General features: G+C 41.6%; 1 protein-coding gene across 1 annotated transcript in view; it reads right to left on the reverse strand.

Moving 5' to 3' along the window:
* Nucleotides 1-21888, reverse strand: part of fer1l4 (fer-1 like family member 4) — a 96033-nt gene that overhangs the window by 23690 nt on the left and 50455 nt on the right. The window contains exons 27-39 of the mRNA XM_055867834.1: nucleotides 18536-18709; nucleotides 18108-18218; nucleotides 17358-17519; nucleotides 16561-16732; nucleotides 7874-7983; nucleotides 5094-5213; nucleotides 4693-4732; nucleotides 3469-3563; nucleotides 3124-3255; nucleotides 2808-2924; nucleotides 2459-2586; nucleotides 1918-2088; nucleotides 1626-1780 (exon numbers count right to left, since the gene is read on the reverse strand). Coding sequence (XP_055723809.1) covers nucleotides 1626-1780; nucleotides 1918-2088; nucleotides 2459-2586; nucleotides 2808-2924; nucleotides 3124-3255; nucleotides 3469-3563; nucleotides 4693-4732; nucleotides 5094-5213; nucleotides 7874-7983; nucleotides 16561-16732; nucleotides 17358-17519; nucleotides 18108-18218; nucleotides 18536-18709 — 1687 coding nt within the window. The remainder of the gene's footprint in view (nucleotides 1-1625; nucleotides 1781-1917; nucleotides 2089-2458; nucleotides 2587-2807; nucleotides 2925-3123; nucleotides 3256-3468; nucleotides 3564-4692; nucleotides 4733-5093; nucleotides 5214-7873; nucleotides 7984-16560; nucleotides 16733-17357; nucleotides 17520-18107; nucleotides 18219-18535; nucleotides 18710-21888) is intronic.

The raw sequence follows: 21888 nt of genomic DNA on the forward strand, positions 1-21888 counted from the left end.
GTGGCGATCCAGACAGCTGGCCGGGTATATGGCTATCGGTAGCAGCATAGGATGGAGGTCTGTTTGTAGATACCTCGTGCGTTTCCGTCGGTAGGTTAGTGGGGTTCCGTGTAGTGGGGTTCCGTGTGGTAGAGGGGATCAATCCGAATTGGCAAAATAGATATAGTGACCCAAGGAAAAAAATAAAATAAATAAATAATAATAATAATAATAGTTGTCCGATATACTTATATAGCCGATAAGACAGCTTGTCCGATATAGCCGATAAGACAGCTAACGATTAGCGGGCCTCAGATGAGCGTTCAGGTAACGTCGGGACGGAGGTGCCAGTTGGATAAATCCCTCGGGCAGATAACGTCGGCAGTCAGTCGCGGCAGTCAGTCGTGAAGGCCCGGTGGGGTTCCGTATCTGCAGCAGCAATAAAAGAAACGGGTCCGGATGGTGATGGAACTCCTCAGCTGGCTAGCTCCAGAATGATTTGAGTTTGCTCCGGGTTCGACGTAAGCCAATAGTCACACGGTTTGCAGCTAGCTAGCTGCGAAATCAAGGTGCAAGTGTCCAGAGCCTGCGGCTGGAATCCGGGGAAACTGAGAGAAAAAGAGTCCCGGAATGCTCCGGTCCGAGTCGCGTTGCACAAAAGTGCCGGTAGATTATCGAGCTAAAGGAATAGCTGATGACCACTAAACGTGGACAGCTGAAACACCAACGCTAGCCAGCAAACCGGCTAATTTCGGGGCAGCTACAGATTAGCTTCTGGCTAGCTATCGGAGTAGCTTCTGGTTAGCTTTCAGGCTAGCTTCTGAATTAGCCCCTGGTTAGCTTCCACGAAGGATTTTCAGATTGAGATAAATAATACTTTTTGTAATTGGTGAAGCGGGTTGCAGGAAAGCTTTTGCAGGAAAGCTTTTGTAGTTGAGTTATTGGATAATAAAATAAATAAAAGATATGCGAAGAAAGGTGTAAATATATATATATACAGGACACGACAATACGGAACAGAAAAAGACGTCTGAACTGCTAAGCCACCTTGGACAAAAAACGTGATTATGATAGTGCCACTTGTTCATGTTAAGGATTAGTTATTAACATGCTAGTAATGCAGCTGCAAATATTGTCTATGGGCACATGATTGCTATCTGTGTAAATCAGTTATGGGTTGTTCCATACGAAACTCAAAAAAAAAAGCGAATGACTTTTTGGATCATTCTGAAATGTAATACATGAAAATGTCTTCTGGAGCAAGGATATTTGGTCTATACTCTACAACATTTCATTTCCTTACAAGTTTGACAACTGGAATGTGTGATGTAATCCTTATTTTAAATCCTTATTATTTTGTCTAATGATTTTCAATTTGAGTATCATTGTCTCTATATAGCCTAAACTTCAAACGCTTGTGGCATATAAGGACGACTGTGGTTTCGTGACAACGGCCACAAGAGCAACTGCTCACCAATTTGACAGTTCCAATGCAATTACACTTCCGACACCGCCTAAACAAAAGCAATGAAAAGCTACGCGTTTGTCGGCTAACCCGGGTTACCGCTGATCTGATTGAATCCTGGACATGGTCTTTTTTGTCTTCAGTTTCGTACAGAACGACCCACATGTTAAAGGAAACATACCTTCAGGAAACGCTTCATCAGGCACTTTGAAGATTTTGTTTAGAACTTTGATTTCCCATTCACGGTATTCCGGAGAGGGAATCGCATTTTTCCTGCAGAGCTCTGCCAGAATGGCAGATGGTTTCTTGGCATCTCTCCACTTATTGTATCCGTCTCTGCAATCACAGAAAAACAGCTGCATTAAATGATACTGCGGAGACCAGTGATGAGGTTTTGCCATTCTGATGCACCGTAATATCTTGTGCCATTATTGTGATGTAATGTCCTGTATGGACAGGAATATCAGACACACGTGTCATAGTAGAGGGCGATGCCACAGCCTGCGTAGTGGTGGCTGTAGAAACGGTTCTCCAGGTCGATTCGCGTCTCTCCGATGAGGTCATCAGAGCCCACCATGTTGTGGTCAAACACCATCAGATTAAGTTCCGTCTCCAGTGGGAAGGACACGGTCAGCTCAAACACTCTACAGGAGAAGTGCAACATGTAAAAACTCCATACATGCAGAACCTCCTGAAAAAGGACCTGTGTAAGCGAACTTTCGGAAACGATGGTAAAATAACGCTAATCATGTTGTCACACTTTCACAGATTCTTCAGCTATTGTACAAAGAGGATATGAATATGAATTTGACTGCGCTGGGCCTTTAACGTGTTTGTTAAATAGTGATCGTTTCTTGCAATACTCCTTGAAAATGGTTCCCGCCTTAAAAAACACAATAACATCATTCATGTCAGCAGTTCGACAAGCAAGAGTTTTTGGTTTAATGTTTGATTTAACTCTGTGTAATCATATTCGGTAGTTGAATATTTATAATTCTTCCTGTTGCCACTCACTCGCCAAACACTGGGTTGAGCTGTTTGGGAATATAGCTCTCCTTGCTGTCCATGCTCTGTCCACCAACTTTCACCACCACATAGGGATCTGCCTTTCCATTAGGGTCAGTAGGAGCCAGGTTGGTGGCCTGGAAATTCATGGGGGAGATTGATAACAATTGTTCCTTTAATTTGCTCTTATGTAGTAAGGTTGCTATTACTTGAGTAATAACATTGTATTCACATATTCAAAGTAATTTATGAATTACTTTGAAATTGCATAGCAATGGAGTTGTGCTGAGGTTTTTCGAATTCAGGTCACATGTCTTGAAAACGTAAGCAACAGAAGCATGCTAGCTTATGAGCCTACCTTCACAACATACACCCGCACTAGTACTTTAATGGGTGTATTTTGGGGAATTCCTTTGGTAATCTGGCGCTCTGCATGTTCGTCCTCAGGCGAGATGGGATAAATCAAAAAAGAACCCTGTGGCAACAAAAAAACACTTTTTTTTTACTAACACTGTCTCAACCCACCACACAGTATCAGTACTGAAGAGTGGTTTTGACACAATCGTGTCACTCTCTAAGACACTTATGACAGTAAAAATCGCTCTGATTTGATATATTGAGGGAGACACATCTCTTTTAGGTCTAGAGTAACAATTTGTTCTTATCTCGCTCACCTTGTACTTCCCCATGCTTCTCTCCTCTTCACCCTCGTCCTCGTCATCATTGGTTTTGCCTTTGTAGATGGGGAACGTGTGCAGCCAATCCATGAATTCGCTAAACTCATCCTCCAGTTCTGATTTATAGAGCTGAGAAAACACCCAGGTTATTAATGTAGCCTCACAGTATTTTTTTGCTCACATTTCCAAGTATATTGGACAGACACAATGGGGAGATAGAAGAAAGTAAGGAGGAGGTGTGGTGTGCTAGAAGGGCGTGGCCGGATTTGAATCTACACCACCATTTACACCTGCCATAGTGCTGTACAGGCGTCATCAAATTCTCACAGAGAAAATTGTCACCTGCAGAGTTGCTATCTTTTTTCGTTTCGGTTTGGGCGGTGGCTCTATCTCCACTATCACAGCATCCTCCTCCTCTGCCTCTAATGTGCCAACATCTGTTGAAAAAAACATGACTTTTAACACAGAGATTACAATTGCTCTGTGCATTGAAGATTTCAATGAGATACAGCGTGTGCAGATTTCCACACTGAGATGGGGAAAGGATCACTTGGCACACATGGCTGATGCATTACTGCTGTTGGGTTCTGAGAACATCAAACACACTTATCCATGTCACTGAGGGAGAGGGGGTCATGTATAACGTTTACATTATATCAGCGATCCTATTGAAATATTGAGTGCTTAGGGTTAGAGGGTCTACACCAGAAGTTAATGGTTATCTGTAGGAGGAAGGTATATAGTGGGTGCAACTAAGCTTGGAATGTGCTGAGTGCAGGGAAGCGATCACGTGGCAGGCATTGGGCAGAGAGCCATGGATTAGTGATGAAGGGGGTCGAGGTCAGGTCACATTAAGGGAGAAAGAAAAGCGTATGGCCTATTTCTTAGTTTCCTGCCTAGCAGTAAAGATAATGTTTGTTCAGATGGGTAGGTGGAGACTCAGCCTAGGAGAAAGGGTTAAATATCAGTGCTTGTGTTAAAAATGTTGTCTAATGCAGCTGTCTTGATCCTTTTGGAAGAATAAACTTGGTTGAGCTTTCATAGTGTCCGTAGAGTTTTTACTCTGAAAATTAGAACCTAACATTGTGTTAATGGATGCTGGGAATGTCATTATATTAAACTCTTGTATAAAAGATTAGAATCGCCAAAAATGTATGAAGAACAGGGCACAAATAAGAAAGATAGAATTATTTAATTTCAAAAAGCTCTCGGGTGATTTTACCAAAAGCTTCGTAAGTAAAAGGTACTGTTTTTCTTGATGAACCACACCTACATCACTGGTAGAGCAGCAAAGTACTTAAGACTTCATTAAGATTGACAGTCAAATATTGATTTTAAAATGGTTGCATTTCCCATTGTAGCTATGAGGTTTTGGGAAACTCACCCCAGTTGAATTGAACAATTGTAAGCAGGAGTTCACACAAAATAGACTTGCAATTCTGAGCATAAGTGGTAAGAATAAAATCAAATAGTCTGTGACGATTTTCATTCCCCTATGCATCTAACTGGGACAGGGCCGTAGACATCTGTATTAGACAGACAACAACTCTCAGTTGTGTGGAGTACCTGTTTCCTGTTGTTCATCCATGTCCTCCTCGTTCTCAGTCTGGAAATAATAAAAAATATGTCTCACTATCATCAAAACAGATCAACATTACTGGCTTCAATACTATGATAGTACTGTAGCAAAACCAAATATTGACATTTCCTGTGAATGAAAAATGTATTGCAAAACGAATTAAAAGAGTGATTTGATTGTATGCTGATGCTGTATAAAGTTGCAACAAACCTGGCCCTCAACAACAAATGTTGGTTTGGCCCACCAGAGACTTCCAGAAACATCTGATGTAATTATGAACAATGTTGTCTTTTTTTTTGTTGGCCTGCAGCTCACTGTTGGATTACATTTCAGCACACCAAGCCCACCCTTGGTATAAAAACATTGCTTAGTTACACTCACTATATACCTGGTTTCTAAGCTCTTCCATTGACGCATAGTACTTGGACCACCAATCCAGCTCCTCCTTCTCTGGGGTCTCCTCTTCAAGCTCCTCCACTTTGTTCTTCTTTAGTTTGTTCAGTGGAGACTGAGGATGAGAAAGTGGATTTATTCTGTCACAAATCTCATACTGCACTATAAGACCCCGTGCCTTTGCAGTAAAATATGGAAATATACAATACTACCATATTGCTGCTTTGTATTATTCAAAACAAGCAGTAGTAGGAACATTTCACCTTATCAGTCCCAGGAAATACCACAGTGAAATTCACTTCTTTCATTCATTGCTTGCATTGCTTACATTTCACAAATGATGTCAGCAAAAACCTGACAAAAAAAATATACATTTATAAGAATGCCGTATGTACATATAAATATCCAACTAGTCAGAGACAATGGTGGAGTTTGTGACAGCAACTATGTGAACTTATAGACACTCTGTCGTGGGATTTCCTATGATCTTCAAAAAAGGTTGAAGGTCAAATAGGGGGGTGCTTATATTTTAACTGTGTACTGTCGAAGAACCTCTAACCTAACGTAGCAGGTGTTAAAGAAACACCTGAAACTAGATCGCCTACATAATGCTCTTGACAAGAAGAAGAAAAAACTTTTTGGTGGAGGTTCTCTGCTGCACTGTTCAACCAATCCAGTAAATGTGGAAGAGGAGCTAAGATTGAGTGTCGCCTTGTCCAAAAGCAGAAATCTCATAACAAGCTCTCTTTCCATTTCCCCTGAAAACCAGAACTTCTGGCTGTAGGGTACTCACCTCTGCCGATTCCCCAACAACCGGCAGTGGTGTAAAGTACTTAAGTAAAAATACTTTACAGTACTACTTAAGCAGTTTTTTAGGGTATCTGTACTTGACTATTTATATTTTTGACAACTTTTACTCCACTACATTCCTAAGGAAAATAATGTAATTTTTACTCCATACATTTTCCCTGACAGCCAAAAGTACTCATTACATTTTGAATGCTTAGGCGGACAGGAAAGTTGTCCAATTCATGCACTTATTAATTACAAGAACATCCCTGGTCATCCATACTGCCTCTGATCTGGCGGACTCACTAAATACTTGAAAGTCACCCATTAAAATAAGTGCTTGAAAGTCACCCAGTAAAATACCATTTGAGTAAAAGTCTAGAAGTATTTGGTTTTAAATATACTTAAGTATCAAAAGTAAATGTAATTGCTAAAATGTACTTACGTATCAAAAGTAAAAGTATAAAGAATTTCAAATTCCTTATATTAAGCAAAGCAGATGGACACATTTTCTAGTTTTTTATTTATTTACAGATAGCCAAGGGCACGCTCCAACTCAGACATAATTTACAAACAAAGCATGTGTTAGTGAGTCCACCAGATCAGAGGCAGTAGGGATGACCAGGGGTGTTCTATTGATAAGTGTGTGAATTAGACCATTTTCCTATCCTGCTAAGCATTCAAAATGTAACTAGTACTTTTGGGTGCCAGGGAAAATGTATGGAATAAAAAGTACAATGTAGTGAAGTTAAAGTAAAAGTTGTCAAAAATATTAATAGTAAGGTTAAGTATAGATACCCAAAAAAAACACTTAAGTAGTACTTGAAAGTATTTTTACTTTAGTACTTTACACCACAGCTTTTTTTTGTAAATGATGTCTGAGTGTTGGAGTGCACGGCTTTCGACCTTTCAACTCCATAGGGGAGTTGCAGCGATGGGACAAGACTGTAACTACCACCATGAATACCGTGAAATTGGGGAGAAAAAAGGTGTAAAAACACAAATTATATATTTTTGTATATATACTGTATAACATTTATAAAGCAAATCGTGCCATCTTGTTTGCTTAATATAAGGGTTGCGAAATGATTTATACTTTTACTTTTGATACTTAAGTATATTTAAAATCAAATACTTTTAGACTTTTACTCAAGTAGTATTTTACTGGAGGACTTTCACTTAAAGTCATTTTCTACTAAGGTATCTATACTTTTACTCAAGTATGACAATTGGGTATTTTTGCCACCACTAAAAACAGTTAAGCGTTCCTGAGTCTCAGCTTTTCATAGATGGGTCTTGATTGTTTGTGGCTTAAACCGTTACCAATTTACAGATGTTTTTGTGAGAATAATAACTGTTTTCGGGATCCGCCCTTCTCTCACAAACACCACTCTAGCTCAGCCCCTGTTATAATCACACATACTAATGAAATCAATGGATGCAGAAGAAATAGATAGTCTGTAGCTCAAACACACAATGTTAAAAAGGGGTTAGAAGTCCAAAACGTGCCAGCGTCACGGTGGGACTACCAAAGCGACGGTAAACAAACAAGCATTGACAGTCCACCGAGCACAGACACCCAGCCGAGGTGCAGGGCGAGAGAGTGTGAAACGGATTGACTGCTCCTCAGCGGGGAATCAACAGGACACCTGCTGTGAGCATGATGTGAATTTAATCCAACAGTAATCAGTGACCTCTGAGATAAACGACTGGCACCAGTATTACAGCGAACCCCACTGCACAACGTCTGGCTAGCTCAGGCACACATTTGGGCACAATCAGAATGTGGACAGGATCAGGACAAAGGATGCATGTTAGCACCAGGTATAAACAGGGCTTTAGCATAAATGGCAACCTTTGTCCTTTTTAGTCTTTATGGAGGAGGGAAAAAGCATTTGTAGGTGGGTTGATTGATCGGTAAAGAGAGGAGCTGCAGAAGGCTCAGTTGAGCAGACAGATGCGATGGGCTAAGGTACAACTACTCACAGTGAAGTTTAGGGGGTTGATGGGAATCTTGGAAGTTTTGATCGGAAGGCCACTCAGGTCCATTTGCTTCACTGTACTGAGAAGGGATGTCTTCACGAGGGGGTTCTTTTCTGAAGGCAATAAAGAGAGGACATGGGACTGATTATGTGTATTTATTATGGATCCCCATTAGCTGCTGTCAAGGCAGCAACTACTCTTCCTGGGGTCTGGCAAAAATGAAGGCAGTTATGCTATTTTAAAAACATTACAATACATTCATTACAGAATTCACAACACACTAAGTGTGTGCCCTCAGGCCCATACTCCACTACCACATATCTACAACACAAAATCCATGTGTACTTGTGTGTATAGTAAGTATGTTATCATGTGTGTGTATGCATGTGTCAGTGTCTATGTTTGTGTTGATTCACAGTCCCCCCTGTTCCATGAGGTCTATTTTTTTCACGTTTTTTTTATCTGATTCTGCTGCTTGCATCAGTTACCTGATGCAGAATAGAGTTCCATGTAGTCATGGCTCTATGTAGTACTGTGCTAGTCGTTTTAACAGAGCTCGGTGCTTTCAACATGTCAATAACTCTCACAAATACAAGTAGTGATGAAGTCAATATCTCCTCTACTTTGAGCCAGGATAATTGACATGCATATTATTCATGTTTGCTGTCTGTGTACATCCAAGGACCAGTAGTGCTGCCCTGTTCTGAGCCAATTGCAATTTTCCTAAGTCCCTCTTTCTGGCACCTGGCCACACAGCTGAACAGTAGTCCAGATGCGACAAAACTAGAGCCTGTAGGACCTGTCTTGTTGATAGTGCTATTAAGAAGATAGAGTAGCGCTTTATTATGGACAGACATCTCCCCATCTTAGCTACTGTTGTATCAATATGTTTTGACCATGACAGTTTTCTACACAATGAAATGACACATATGGAATCATGTAGTAACCAAAAAAGTGTTAAACAAATCAAACTATATTTTAGATTCTTCAAAGTAGGCACCCTTTGCTTTGATGACAGCTTTGCACACGCTTGGCATTCTCTCAACCAGCTTCACCTGGAATGCTTTTCCAACAGTCTTGAAAGAGTTACCACATATGCTGAGCACTTGTTGGCTGCTTTTCCTTTACTCTGCAGTCCAACTCATCCCAAACCATCACAAATGGGTTTGTGGAGGTGAGGTCATCTGATGCAGAACTCCATCACTCTCCTTCTTGGTCAAATAGCCCTTACACAGCCTGGAGGTGTGTGTTGGGTCATTGTCCTGTTGAAAAACAAATGATAGTCCCACTAAGCACAAACCAGATGGGATGGTGTATCGCTGCAGAATGCTATGGTAGCCATGCTGGTTAAGTGTGCCTTGAATTCTAAATAAATCACAGACAGTGTCACCAGCAAAGCACCCCCCACATCATTATGCCTTCTCTTCCATGCTTCACAGTGGGAACTACACATGCGGAGATCATCCGTTCACGTACTCTGCGTCTTACAAAGACACGGCGGTTGGAACTAAAAATCTCAAATTTGGAATCATCAGACCAAAGGACAGATTTCCTGGGGTCTAATGTCCATTGCTCGTGTTTCTTGGCCATAGCAAACCCTTTCTTCTTATTGGTGTCCTTTAGTAGTGGTTTCATTGCAGCAATTCAACAATGAAGGCCGGATTCATGTAGTCTCCTCTGAACAGTTGATGTTGAGATGTGTCTTTTACTTGAACTCCGTGAAGCATTTATTTGGGCTGCAATTTCTGAGGCTGGTAACTCTAATGAACGTATCCTCTGCAGCAGAGGTAACTCTGGGTCTTCCATTCCTGTGGAGGTCCTCATAAGAGCCAGTTTCATCATAGCACTTGATAGTTTTTGCGACTGCACTTGAAGAGACTTTCAACGTTTTTTTCGTATTGACTGACCTTCGTGTCTTAAAGTAATTATGGACATGTCGTTTCTCCTTGCTTATTTGATCTGTTAATGCCATAATATGGACTTGGTCTTTTACCAAATAGGGCTATCTACTACTGTATACCACCCCAACCTTGACACAATACAACTGATTGGCTCAAACGCATTAAGAAGGAAAGAAATTCCACAAATTAACAAGGCACACCTGTCAATTGAATTGCATTCCAGGTGACCACCTCATGAAACTGGTTGAGAGAATGCCAAGAGTGTGCAAAGTTGTCATCAAGGCAAGGGTGGCTACTTTGAAGAATCTAAAATCTAAAATATATTTGGATTTGTTTTACACTTTTTTGGTTACTACATGATTCCATATGTGTTATTTCATATCTTTGATGTCTTCACTATTATTCTACAATACAGAAAATAAAGGAAACCCCTGGAATGAGTAGGTGTGTCCAAGCGTTTGACTGGTACTGTAAGTCAGTGTAAAACATTCCGTCATTGGTTACTCAGAGTTCCTCATACTGACATTGGCTGCGGCCTCAGGCCCCATTGGTGCCAATCTTGGAAAAGTAATTTCAATGTCTCCTCTCTCCTCTATTACAAATAAGAATAAACCAAATGGTGCAGTTGCATGCAACCGTATAGCCATACCAACTTTATCAATATCAACCATCATTGAGTTGGAGACTCCATGTGACTTTAAAAATCATAAAGAACTTGGGTTGATGCATCTGAACGTTAGGAGCTTACTTCCTAAACTGGATTACATCAAGATCTGGGCTATGCAGACAAATCCGGACATTCTGGTATTGACTGAAACTTGGATATCTGTGGACATTCTGGACTCTGATATTAATGTTGAGGATATTCATGTGTTCAGAGCTAACAGACAGGGTATAGGTGGTTAAGTGGCCATTCTCATTCAAAATCATTTCTGTCTCTTTACTGAAATCCATTTCCCTTGTCCAAAAAGTATTAGTCACTATCTTTAAAGTGGAGCTGACAGCGTTTTAACTACTTTGCAGATATGAAACAAAGGGACAATCATAATATCAGTCAAAAAATATAAAAAAATATAAAAATATCAAATTCCAAATTTCATAAGAGGTTTTAAAAATAGGTTGTATCTAACTTAACATTCCATGACGTACACTAAGGCATTGTCGGCAGAATAGATGAATGCAGTTCAATGCATGATTAATATAATTCACCAATACATTTCTTGGTATTCCAAAAAATATTGCTATCAGGTTGTAAATCATAGCTGGCCTGGTACATTCGTTTCAGTTTCAAACACTGAATATTTTGGACAAAAACAGACAAATGTACAGTAAATAAGGCTGAGAATGTCAATACAATCAAACTAGCAAGGGCAATGATCACAAGTCAGTCATAATGTAGCTAATCAGCTAGCGTATCTATTTATGTAGCAAGCTAAAAACACGGAGCCTAACATTGGCTAGCTATCTAGCTGCTAGGAGGATCATGTCATGTCATTGGAGGAGTGGGTGAGTTACTGACTTTTTCCCCTCATTGTTTTTCGGTGGCTATACACAGCTAGAGATGCAGATGTTAATTGGTTAGCTAGCAAGAACTTGAATGACTTATCCAGATAGCATATCTCTTGCATTCACAAATTCACTCTGGCTATCTACTCGGATTTCAGAGCACTCTCGTCTGAGTGTGCCAGAGCAATAACTTATACATTTACGAACACGCAACATTCGCTGAATATGAACGTGTCAGTAAACACAGGCAAAAAAAGTAATGAACACTCTAGATAACAGTTGGTAGAGCATGCCACTTGCAACACCAGGGTTATGGGTTCAATTCCCATTGGGGACCCGTACGAGATAGTACGAAAATGTATGCTCTGAATATGAGCATCTGCTAAATGAACATTATAAAATGTAAACAGCCTAGCTAACCAGCTCTGCTAGGGTGAGTAAAATGGTCAGAGTGAGATGTTCTCTCATTTGTGTCTGAAAGTAACTAGCTGGTCAGTTAGCTTGGCTGCTTGGTTGCATGCAAGCTGCAGAAGGATGAGTAGGCTACAATTCCCCATTGTTTATCAGTGCAATTTTGACAGCCAACTAGCTGGAAAAGTTTGAGAGGTTTATCTAATGTTCATTCGTTAGATTTTAGCTCATCTTACTCTGGCTAGCATTAGTTGTTGATCTTGTTGATGTGCATACAGGGAAATGTCTTTTTATGGTTGTATGGTCAGTAGGTCTTTAAAGTTCTCAAATGTAAGAGGACTCCCGTGGTATTGTGGCTTTTGGCGAATGAGTTTGTATTATCTAAAGTCACGCAACTGTCTGTAAACACAGTCAAGTTCAAAGTGAATGATGGCAGGCCTGTGTGACAAATGGCTTGCTTGCAAAAAAGCCTACTTTAGTTCTGGTTGGCTATGGTGCACTGGTCTGCGTAGACTCCGGTAATGGATGAGACAGATCCATGATTTGGATTAATCAAGCATTCATGATTTGAAGCATTCATGATTTGCATTAATGTAATATATTAACTATTACTTAAATATGAAATGGTATTACATTTGGTGAAGAGCACATTATGACTTGTTTAGGACTTGAAACTCAAAGTTTAGGACTTGAGACTTGACTTGAGACTTGACTCGTACTTGCCTGTCCTGACTTGGGACTTAACTTGGGACTTGAGTGCTAAGACTTGAGACTTACTTGTGACTTGTGAAACAATGACTTGGTCCCACCTCTGCCAGATACTGACTGTTACTTTTGACCCCCCCCCCCCTTTGTTCAGGGACACATTATTCAATTTCTGTTAGTCACATGTCTGTGGAACTTGTTCAGTTTTTGTCTCAGCTGTTGAATCTTGTTATGTTCATATAAATATTTACACATGTTAAGTTTGCTGAAAATAAACGCAGTTGACAGTGAGAGGACGTTTCTTTTTTTGTTGTCTTTTTTTTACTAAATCAGAAGTTATTATCCTGGGTGACCTAAATTATGATTGGGAAATGCAGGCTTCAGACAATCTAAAAGACGTGTAATGACCTAAACCTAACCCAGCTGGTGACTAAGCCTACACGGCTCAACCCTGAAGATCCCTCAAAGTCAACTCTGATTGATCTGAGTCATTAATAAAATAAATTATGCTTGGGTCAAGGCTAGGAACACAGGCTTAGGACAGGACTGGTAAGCTTTTAAGCAACTGAGGAATCATTGTGTAAGACAAATCAGAAAGGCTAAATATGACTATTATGTAACCGCTCTTTCGTATTGTAATGGGAACCCTGCTAAATTCTTGAAAAACTGTCAAATCACTGCAGGTTTCTACTTCCTCCTCTCTGCCACAACAAATTAATTCAGACACTGGCCTCATTCTGGAAAAAAATGCCATCATTGATGCATTTAATAATTTTATTTCAGCAGGCTCTCTGAAAGAACTGCTAAGTCTATTCACAATGATACTGGACTGGATGCTGATATGGGAAACTTGCTGAATGATCAGAGAAATGATAGTCAAAGCTTTTTTGGGGGGGGATATTTACAGAAAAATAAGTCCTGGATGCTTTGCTAGCAATAGACAACAAGAAATCAACAGAGAACAACCAATTGGATCCGGTCTGATTAAGTGTGCATCATGGTTGGCTCAATAACCCATATATTTAATTTAACATTGTTATCAGGAAATATTCCCAAATTATGGAAATCAGCTCTTGTGCTGCCACTCCATAAGAGCGGGGATAGTATTGATCATTATCGCCCCATTTCAAGGCTTTCTTGTCCAGTTAATTAAGATTGAGTCCTTGGTAAATATTCAACTTTGCTCTTTTATATCTGAGAAATGCATTTTGAATGTAAACCAATCAGGGTTTTGGCCTGGGCATAGCACTATTATAGCAATCACTTTAGTTATTAATGATCTTGTCAGTGCTTTAAGACGCTAAAATAAAAGTGCTGCTTTGTTTGTGGGCCTGTCAAAAGCTTTTGATATTGTTGAATATTTTGATTGAATAAGTATTTTTTATTGTGAAACAAACAAGAAATAACACACAAAAACTGAAAACTTGAGCGTGTAATACTTTGTAGAGCCACCTTTAACAGCAATTACAGCTGCAAGTCTCTAGGGGTATGTCTCTATAAGCTTGGCACATCTAGCCACTGGGATTTTTGCCCATTCTTCAAGGAAAAACGGCTCCAGCTCCTTCAAGTTGGATGGGTTCCGCTGGTGTACAGCGATCTTTAAGTCATACTACAGATTCTCAATTGGATTGAGGTCTAGGATTTGACTAGGCCATTCCAAGACATTTAAATGTTTCCGCTTAAACCACTCGAGTGTTGCTTTAGCAGTATGCTTAGGATCATTGTCCTGCTGGAAGGTGAACTTCCGTCCCAGTCTCAAATCTCTGAAAGACTGAAACAGGTTTCCTTCAGGAATTTCCCTATATTTAGTGCATCCATAATTTCTTCAATTCTTACCACTTTCCCATTCCCTGCCGATGAAAAACATCCCCACAGCATGATGCTGCCACCACCATGCTTCACTGTGAGGATGATGTTCTCGGGGTGATGAGAGGTGTTGGGTTTGCACCATACATAGCGTTTTCCTTGATTGCCAAAAAGCTCCATTTTAGTCTCATCTGACCAGAGTACCTTCTTCCATATGTTTGGGGAGTCTCCCACATGCCTTTTGGCGAACACCAAACGTGTTTGCTTATTCTTTACTTTAAGCAATGGCTTTTTTTCTGGACACTCTTCCGTAAAGCCCAGCTCTGTGGAGTGTACAGCTTAAAGTGGTCCTATGGACAGATACTCCAATCTCCGCTGTGGAGCTTTGCAGCTCCTTCAGAGTTATCTTTGGTCTCTTCCGTGAGTTTTGGTGGGCGGTTTGTTGTGGTGCCATATTCTTTCAATTTTTTAATAATGGATTTAATGGTGCTCTGTGGAATTTTCAAAGTTTCGGATATTTTTTTATAACCCAAGTCTGATCTGTACTTCTCCTCAACTTTGTCCCTGACCTGTTTGGAGAGCTCCTTGGTCTTCATGGTGCCGCTTGCTTGGAGGTGTCCCTTGCTTAGTGGTGTTGCAGACTCTGGGGCCTTTCAGAACAGGTGTAAATATACTGAGATCATGTGACACTTAGATTGCACACAGGTGGACTTTATTTAACTAATAATGTGACTTCTGAAGGTAGTTGGTTGCACCAGATCTTATTTAGGGGCTTCATAGCAAAGGGATGAATACATATGCACGCAACACTTACATTTTTTTAAACAAGTAATTTTTTTTCATGTCACTTCACCAATTTGGACTATTTTGTGTATGTCCATTACATGAATTCCAAATAAAAATATATTTAAATTACATGTTGTAATGCAACAAAATTGGAAAAATGCCAAGTGGGATGAATACTTTTGCAAAGCACTGTATATACTGTATTCTCTACTATCTATTGCATCTTAGCCTATGCCGCTCTGACATTGCTCATCCGTATATTTTATTCCATTCCTTTACTTAGATTTGTGTGTATTTGGTATTTGTTGTGGAATTGTTAGATATTACTTGTTAGATATTGCTGCACTGTCGGAACATTTACATTACATTTACATTTAAGTCATTTAGCAGACGCTCTTATCCAGAGCGACTTACAAATTGGTGCATTCACCTTATGATATCCAGTGGAACAACTACTTTACAATAGTGCATCTAACTCTTTTAAGCGGGGGGGGGGGGGGGGGGGTTAGAAGGATTACTTTATCCTATCCTAGGTATTCCTTAAAGAGGTGGGGTTTCAGGTGTCTCCGGAAGGTGGTGATTGACTCCGCTGACCTGGCGTCGTGAGGGAGTTTGTTCCACCATTGGGGTGCCAGAGCAGCGAACAGTTTTGACTGGGCTGAGCGGGAACTGTACTTCCTCAGAGGTAGGGAGGCGAGCAGGCCAGAGGTGGATGAACGCAGTGCCCTTGTTTGGGTGTAGGGCCTGATCAGAGCCTGAAGGTACGGAGGTGCCGTTCCCCTCACAGCTCCGTAGGCAAGCACCATGGTCTTGTAGCGGATGCGAGCTTCAACTGGAAGCCAGTGGAGAGAGCGGAGGAGCGGGGTGACGTGAGAGAACTTGGGAAAGTTGAACACCAGACGGGCTGCGGCGTTCTGGATGAGTTGTAGGGGTTTAATGGCACAGGCAGGGAGCCCAGCCAACAGCGAGTTGCAGTAATCCAGACGGGAGATGACAAGTGCCTGGATTAGGACCTGCGCCGCTTCCTGCGTGAGGCAGGGTCGTACTCTGCGAATGTTGTAGAGCATGAACCTACAGGAACGGGTCACCGCCTTGATGTTAGTTGAGAACGACAACTAGAACTAGGAACTAGAAGCACAAGCATTTCGCTACACTCGCAATAACATCTGCTAACCATGTATGTGACCAATACAATTTGATTTTGATTCATCTCCTGTGTATTTATACCTGCGTTTTCTGTTTGTCTGTTGCCAGTACGTCTTGTAATGTCAAGGCCCCCCCAGCGTGTTTCCTGTTTTCCCTGCTCTCTAGTTTTTTGTTTCTAGCTTTTCCGGTTCTGCCCTGACCCTGAGCCTGCTTGCCGTCCAGTACCTGTCGGACTCTGATCTGGTCACGAACCTCTGCCTCTTCGACCTGCTCTTTGCCTGCGCCCTGTGTTATAGTGAATGATCTGAGAACTGAACCATCCGCCTCCTGTGTCTGCATCTCAGTCTTATCCTAAGTCCTGATAGGTTTATCTGTAAACAAAAAAAGACCTAGTGTAAAAGATAGGACTAAAATGTTAGTCACTCGTACCCAAAAGTTCAGGCTCCTCCTCATCGTCTCCCCATTCCTCCAGGTTTTTTGGTGCAAATTGCATCAGACTTTGGACCACGTGTGTGCCCACCAGTACCAGCCTGCCGAACGCCCGCTGCTCCATCACAAAGATGGTGAGAGGAGGGTGAAGGTACGTCAGCTCTGGAAGGTCCTATAGGGGGATAAAACAAAAAAATGGCGATCAGGGTTGCACAACTCTAGTTGGGGGCTCCCGAGTGGCGCAGCGGTCTAAGTCACTGCATCTCAGTGCTAGAGGCGTCACTACAGACTCTGGTTCGATTCTAGCCTGTATCACAACCGGCCGGGATTGGGAGTCCCATATAGGGCGGTGCACAATTGGCCCAGCGTCGTTCGGTTAGGGTTTGGACGTCATTGTCAATAAGAATTTGTTCTTAACTGACTTACCTAGTTAAATAAAGGTCAAAAAAAAAATTGTCCCTTGAGGGCCACAGTTCTGTTTGTCATTTGTCTATGAGATTAATTGATCAATTAGTGTCATTGATCGGTATAATTTGGTCTCTGATTAAAAGACGCCAGATGGGGACAAAAACCAGCATTCAATCTGATCATCAAGCATCAGACTTTTGCACTCTTACACTAAATGAATGGCTGGACTAAAGGCAGCAAATGTGTCCAACCCCACTTGAAGTAATCCTTCTGGTCAATTTAGCTTGTACTACAAGTACTCATGTTAATAAGTCACAAATAAAACCTGGAGCTACAGTTCAATATTAAACACAGTGGGCCAGTTTTGGCAGTGGAAAATAAGTACTTACCACATCAAAGTGTTTGACAACCTCTTTGAAGTTGGGAAGGACTTTGTAGCCCTCGATTTCCTCTGACTCGATCCTTTGTCCCGCACACTCCATTCTCACTTGAGGCCTCTCCACTTCAAACAGGTTGACCCTCTTCAGGTCTCGCACACCCCAGTACAGCACCTGAACACAATCAATCAAATGTATTTATAAAGCCCTTCTTACATCAGCTGATGTCACAACTGTACAGAAACCCAGCCTAAAACCCCAAACAGCAAACAATGCAGGTGTTGAAGCACGGTGGCTAGGAAAAACTCCCTAGAAAGGCCAGAACCTAGGAAGAAACCTAGAGATGAACCAGGCTATGAGGGGGGGCCAGTCCTCTTCTGGCTGTGCCGGATGGAGATTATAACAGAATATGGCCAAGAGGTTCAAATGGACACAAGCATCACAGTGGTTTCAACTGACACTCAACACACCATAGCACTGAGGCAGCAGCATCACATGATAGGAAACACACTCAACATACTGTAGTACAGCAGCCATCAAAAGGTATTGTGTCCCACATCACATTGTTCAGTGATATAGCTCAGTTGGTGAGTGTTGCGCTAGCAACACAAATGTTTTGGGTTCATATCCCACAGGGATCACATACACATAATACTGTATGCACTTACTGTACTGTATAAGTCACTTTGGATAAAAAGCTTTTATAAAGTGACATATATTATAATGTCATACACATTTTATAGAGGAAAGGTTTTCACCTACTTCTATACGAAATTTCTTCAGTACAGGCCGAACCCCATCTGGGATGATGTAATACTTCTCTTCCTTTAGATACTCAGGCTCCCTGGGGTCCACATCAGCAGGTAGTGACGGCTGGGTAGATAGAGAGGAGAAATAAAGTCAGAAAGAGTATACTTTCCCAACCACAGCAGCAATGCTACCTTCGTGGGGCCTATATACATCTAAATTATTTATTTATTTACCACACCATAAGTGTAAACATAGTGGATTAATAACGTATAAGATAGTATTTCTTAGTCTCTATTTGCTTTGACATTCCAATCTCTCTCTCTCTCCATCTCCCCCTGTCCAGTTTCACTCACTCATTCACTCACTATGTTGTTTTCCTGATAAAGCAGGGCTTCTGACCTTGCTATTTCCATAAGAAATGAATGCTTTAAGTGTCTGACCTCTCCAAAGCTTGAGTAGTCCAGCTCTATCAGCTCAAAGGCCGCCAGGAGCTCCCCCGCTGAGGTTTTGCCTCGGCTGATGTCAAAGAACTTCAGCATGGGCTTCTTATATGGCTCCTCCACAAACTTCAGCTCCGGCTCAGCGAACGCTCGGCCGAGGGGCTCGGGACTCCCCTGTGACATCGTTAACACAGAGAAATACATGAGACCTGGGTGAAGTGCCTGATGACCACCTGTGTATGCATGTTTTCAACTGATAGTTATTTTTAAGGGATTTTATTGACAAACTGTTATCCTAATTGGATATTAGGATAACTTATTTGGCATCATGATGTCCTGTCATTTTAGGGTCGGCAAATGTCCTTGTATATGTGAAAGATGTAACAGGGTAGAACTGCTGAATTTTCTTGAACCCATGGAGATCCTATTCTAATTCCTAATTGTATGCTTGAACCTGTCTCTGGCCTGTTGGTTCCCAGGTGTGCCTCGTAGTAATTAAGAACATGGCCCAAGGTATAAATGTTTGTCCCTTACTATTTGCAGGCTGGCGTGCCTTAGGAGGACGAGTGCGGCGACTGTGGCCTACACCTGGGGGTTATCAAACTTTTTGAGTCCTTTTGTGATCACAAATTCATCAGAGACCCCTCAGTCATAATCAGTACACAACTCAAGTGAGATAAAAAATAGCATACAAGATGTTTTACTATGACTTCGGCAGAGCATGGCCAGACAAATCAAGTCTCGGGGCCCGGGAAAGAAACATTTTAAAGACCCACCTCTTGATATCAGAGAGAACATTTTTGTAGTTTTCAAGCTAATTTCCTGCAATTCTACACATTTTGTCAGGGGGCAGAGATTTTTTGTTGTTGCAACTTTAAAGCTAATACCCTGTAATTCTACACCTTTTTCCATGAGGCAAAGAGAAAAAATTGCAGTTTTAAAGCTTCAATTACAGTGCATTTATGTGTTTAAAAAAACAAACAGTACTGCGGAAAGCAATATCCCTGTGAGCCTCCAAGGCCCATGTTGCCCAGGGTTAAGAACATATATTGTAGATTAAGATTACATTATTCCATGGATACATTTGTTTAATCTGTTAGTAATATTCATTAAAAAAAGTATATATATATATATATATATATATATATATATATATATATATATATATATATATATATATATACTGAGTATACAAAACATTAAGAACACCTGCTCGTTCCATTAGATAGACTGACCAGGTGAATCCAGTTGCAAGTTTATGATCCTTTATTGATTTCACTTGTTAAATCCACTTCAATCAGTATAGATGAAGGGGAGGGGACAGGTTAAATAATGATTTTTAAGCCTTGAGACAATTGAGACATGGAATGGTGTGCAATTAGAGGGTGAATGGGCAAGACAAAATACACTGCTCAAAAAAATTAAGGGAACACTAAAATAACACATCCTAGATCTGAATGAATGAACTATTCTTATTAAATACTTTTTTCTTTACATAGTTGAATATGCTGACAACAAAATCACACAAATTATCAATGGAAATCAAATTTATCAACCCATGGAGGTCTGGATTTGGAGTCACACTCAAAATTAAAGTGGAAAACCACACTACAGGCTGATCCAACTTTGATGTAATTTCCTTAAAACAAGTCAAAATGAGGCTCAGTAGTGTGTGTGGCCTCCACGTGCCTGTATGACCTCCCTACAACGCCTGGGCATGCTCCTGATGAGGTGGAGGATGGTCTCCTGAGGGATCTCCTCCCAGACCTGGACTAAAGCATCCGCCAACTCCTGGACAGTCTGTGGTGCAACGTGGCGTTGGTGGATGGAGCGAGACATGATGTCCCAAATGTACTCAATTGGATTCAGGTCTGGGGAACGGGCGGGCCAGTCCATAGCATCAATGCCTTCCTCTTGCAGGAACTGCTGACACACTCCAGCCACATGAGGTCTAGCATTGTCTTGCATTAGGAGGAACCCAGGGCCAGCCAGCATATGGTCTCACAAGGGGTCTGAGGATCTCATCTCGGTACCTAATGGCAGTCAGGCTACCTCTGGCGAGCACATGGAGGGCTGTGCGGCCCCACAAAGAAATGCCTGCCCACACCATGACTGACCCACCGCCAAACCGGTCATGCTGGAAGATGTTGCAGGCAGCAGAACGTTCTCCACGGCGTCTCCAGACTGTCACGTCTGTCACATGTGCTCAGTGTGAACCTGCTTTCATCTGTGAAGAGCACAGGGCGCCAGTGGCGAATTTGCCAATCTTGGTGTTCTCTGGCAAATGCCAAACGTCCTGCACGGTGTTGGGCTGTAAGCACAACCCCCACCTGTGGACGTTGGGCCCTCATACCACCCTCATGGAGTCTGTTTCTGACCGTTTGAGCAGACACATGCACATTTGTGGCCTGCTGGAGGTCATTTTGCAGGGCTCTGGCAGTGCTCCTTCTGCTCCTCCTTGCACAAAGGCGAAGGTAGCGGTCCTGCTGCTGGGTTGTTGCCCTCCTACGGCCTCCTCCACGTCTCCTGATGTACTGGTCTGTCTCCTGGTAGCGCTTCCATGCTCTGGACACTACGCTGACAGACACAGCAAACCTTCTTGCCACAGCTCGCATTGATGTGCCATCCTGGATGAGCTGCACTACCTGAGCCACTTGTGTGGGTTGTAGACTCCGTCTCATGCGACCACTAGAGTGAAAGCACCGCCAGCATTCAAAAGTGACCAAAACATCAGCCAGGAAGCATAGGAACTGAGAAGTGGTGTGTGGTCACCACCTGCAGAACCACTCCTTTATTGGGGGTGTCTTGCTAATTGCCTATAATTTCCACCTGTTGTCTATTCCATTTACACAACAGCATGTGAAATGTATTGTCAATCAGTGTTGCTTCCTAAGTGGACAGTTTGATTTCACAGAAGTGTGATTAACTTGGAGTTACATTGTGTTGTTTAAGTGTTCCCTTTATTTTTTTGAGCAGTGTATTTTACCTCCTGGGGATGTCATTCGAAAACATAATGTTAACTTTCACTGCTATGCGGATGACACACAGCTGTACATTTCGATTGAAACATGGTGAAGCCCCAAAATTGCCCTCGCTGGAAGCCTGTGTTTCAGACATAAGGAAGTGGATGGCTGCAAACTTTCTACTTTTAAACTCGGACAAAACAGAGATGCTTGTTCTAGGTCCCAAGAAACAAAGAGATCTTCTGTTGAATCTGACAATTCAGTCGTCTCAAATAAAACTGTGAAGGACCTCGGCGTTACTCTGGACCCTGATCTCTCTTTTGACGAACATACCAAGACTGTTTCAAGGACAGCTTTTTTACATCTACGTAACATTGCAAAAATTAGACA

The sequence above is a fragment of the Salvelinus fontinalis genome, chromosome 18 (assembly GCF_029448725.1).
Source record: "Salvelinus fontinalis isolate EN_2023a chromosome 18, ASM2944872v1, whole genome shotgun sequence".
In the NCBI taxonomy this organism is placed as follows: domain Eukaryota; kingdom Metazoa; phylum Chordata; class Actinopteri; order Salmoniformes; family Salmonidae; genus Salvelinus; species Salvelinus fontinalis.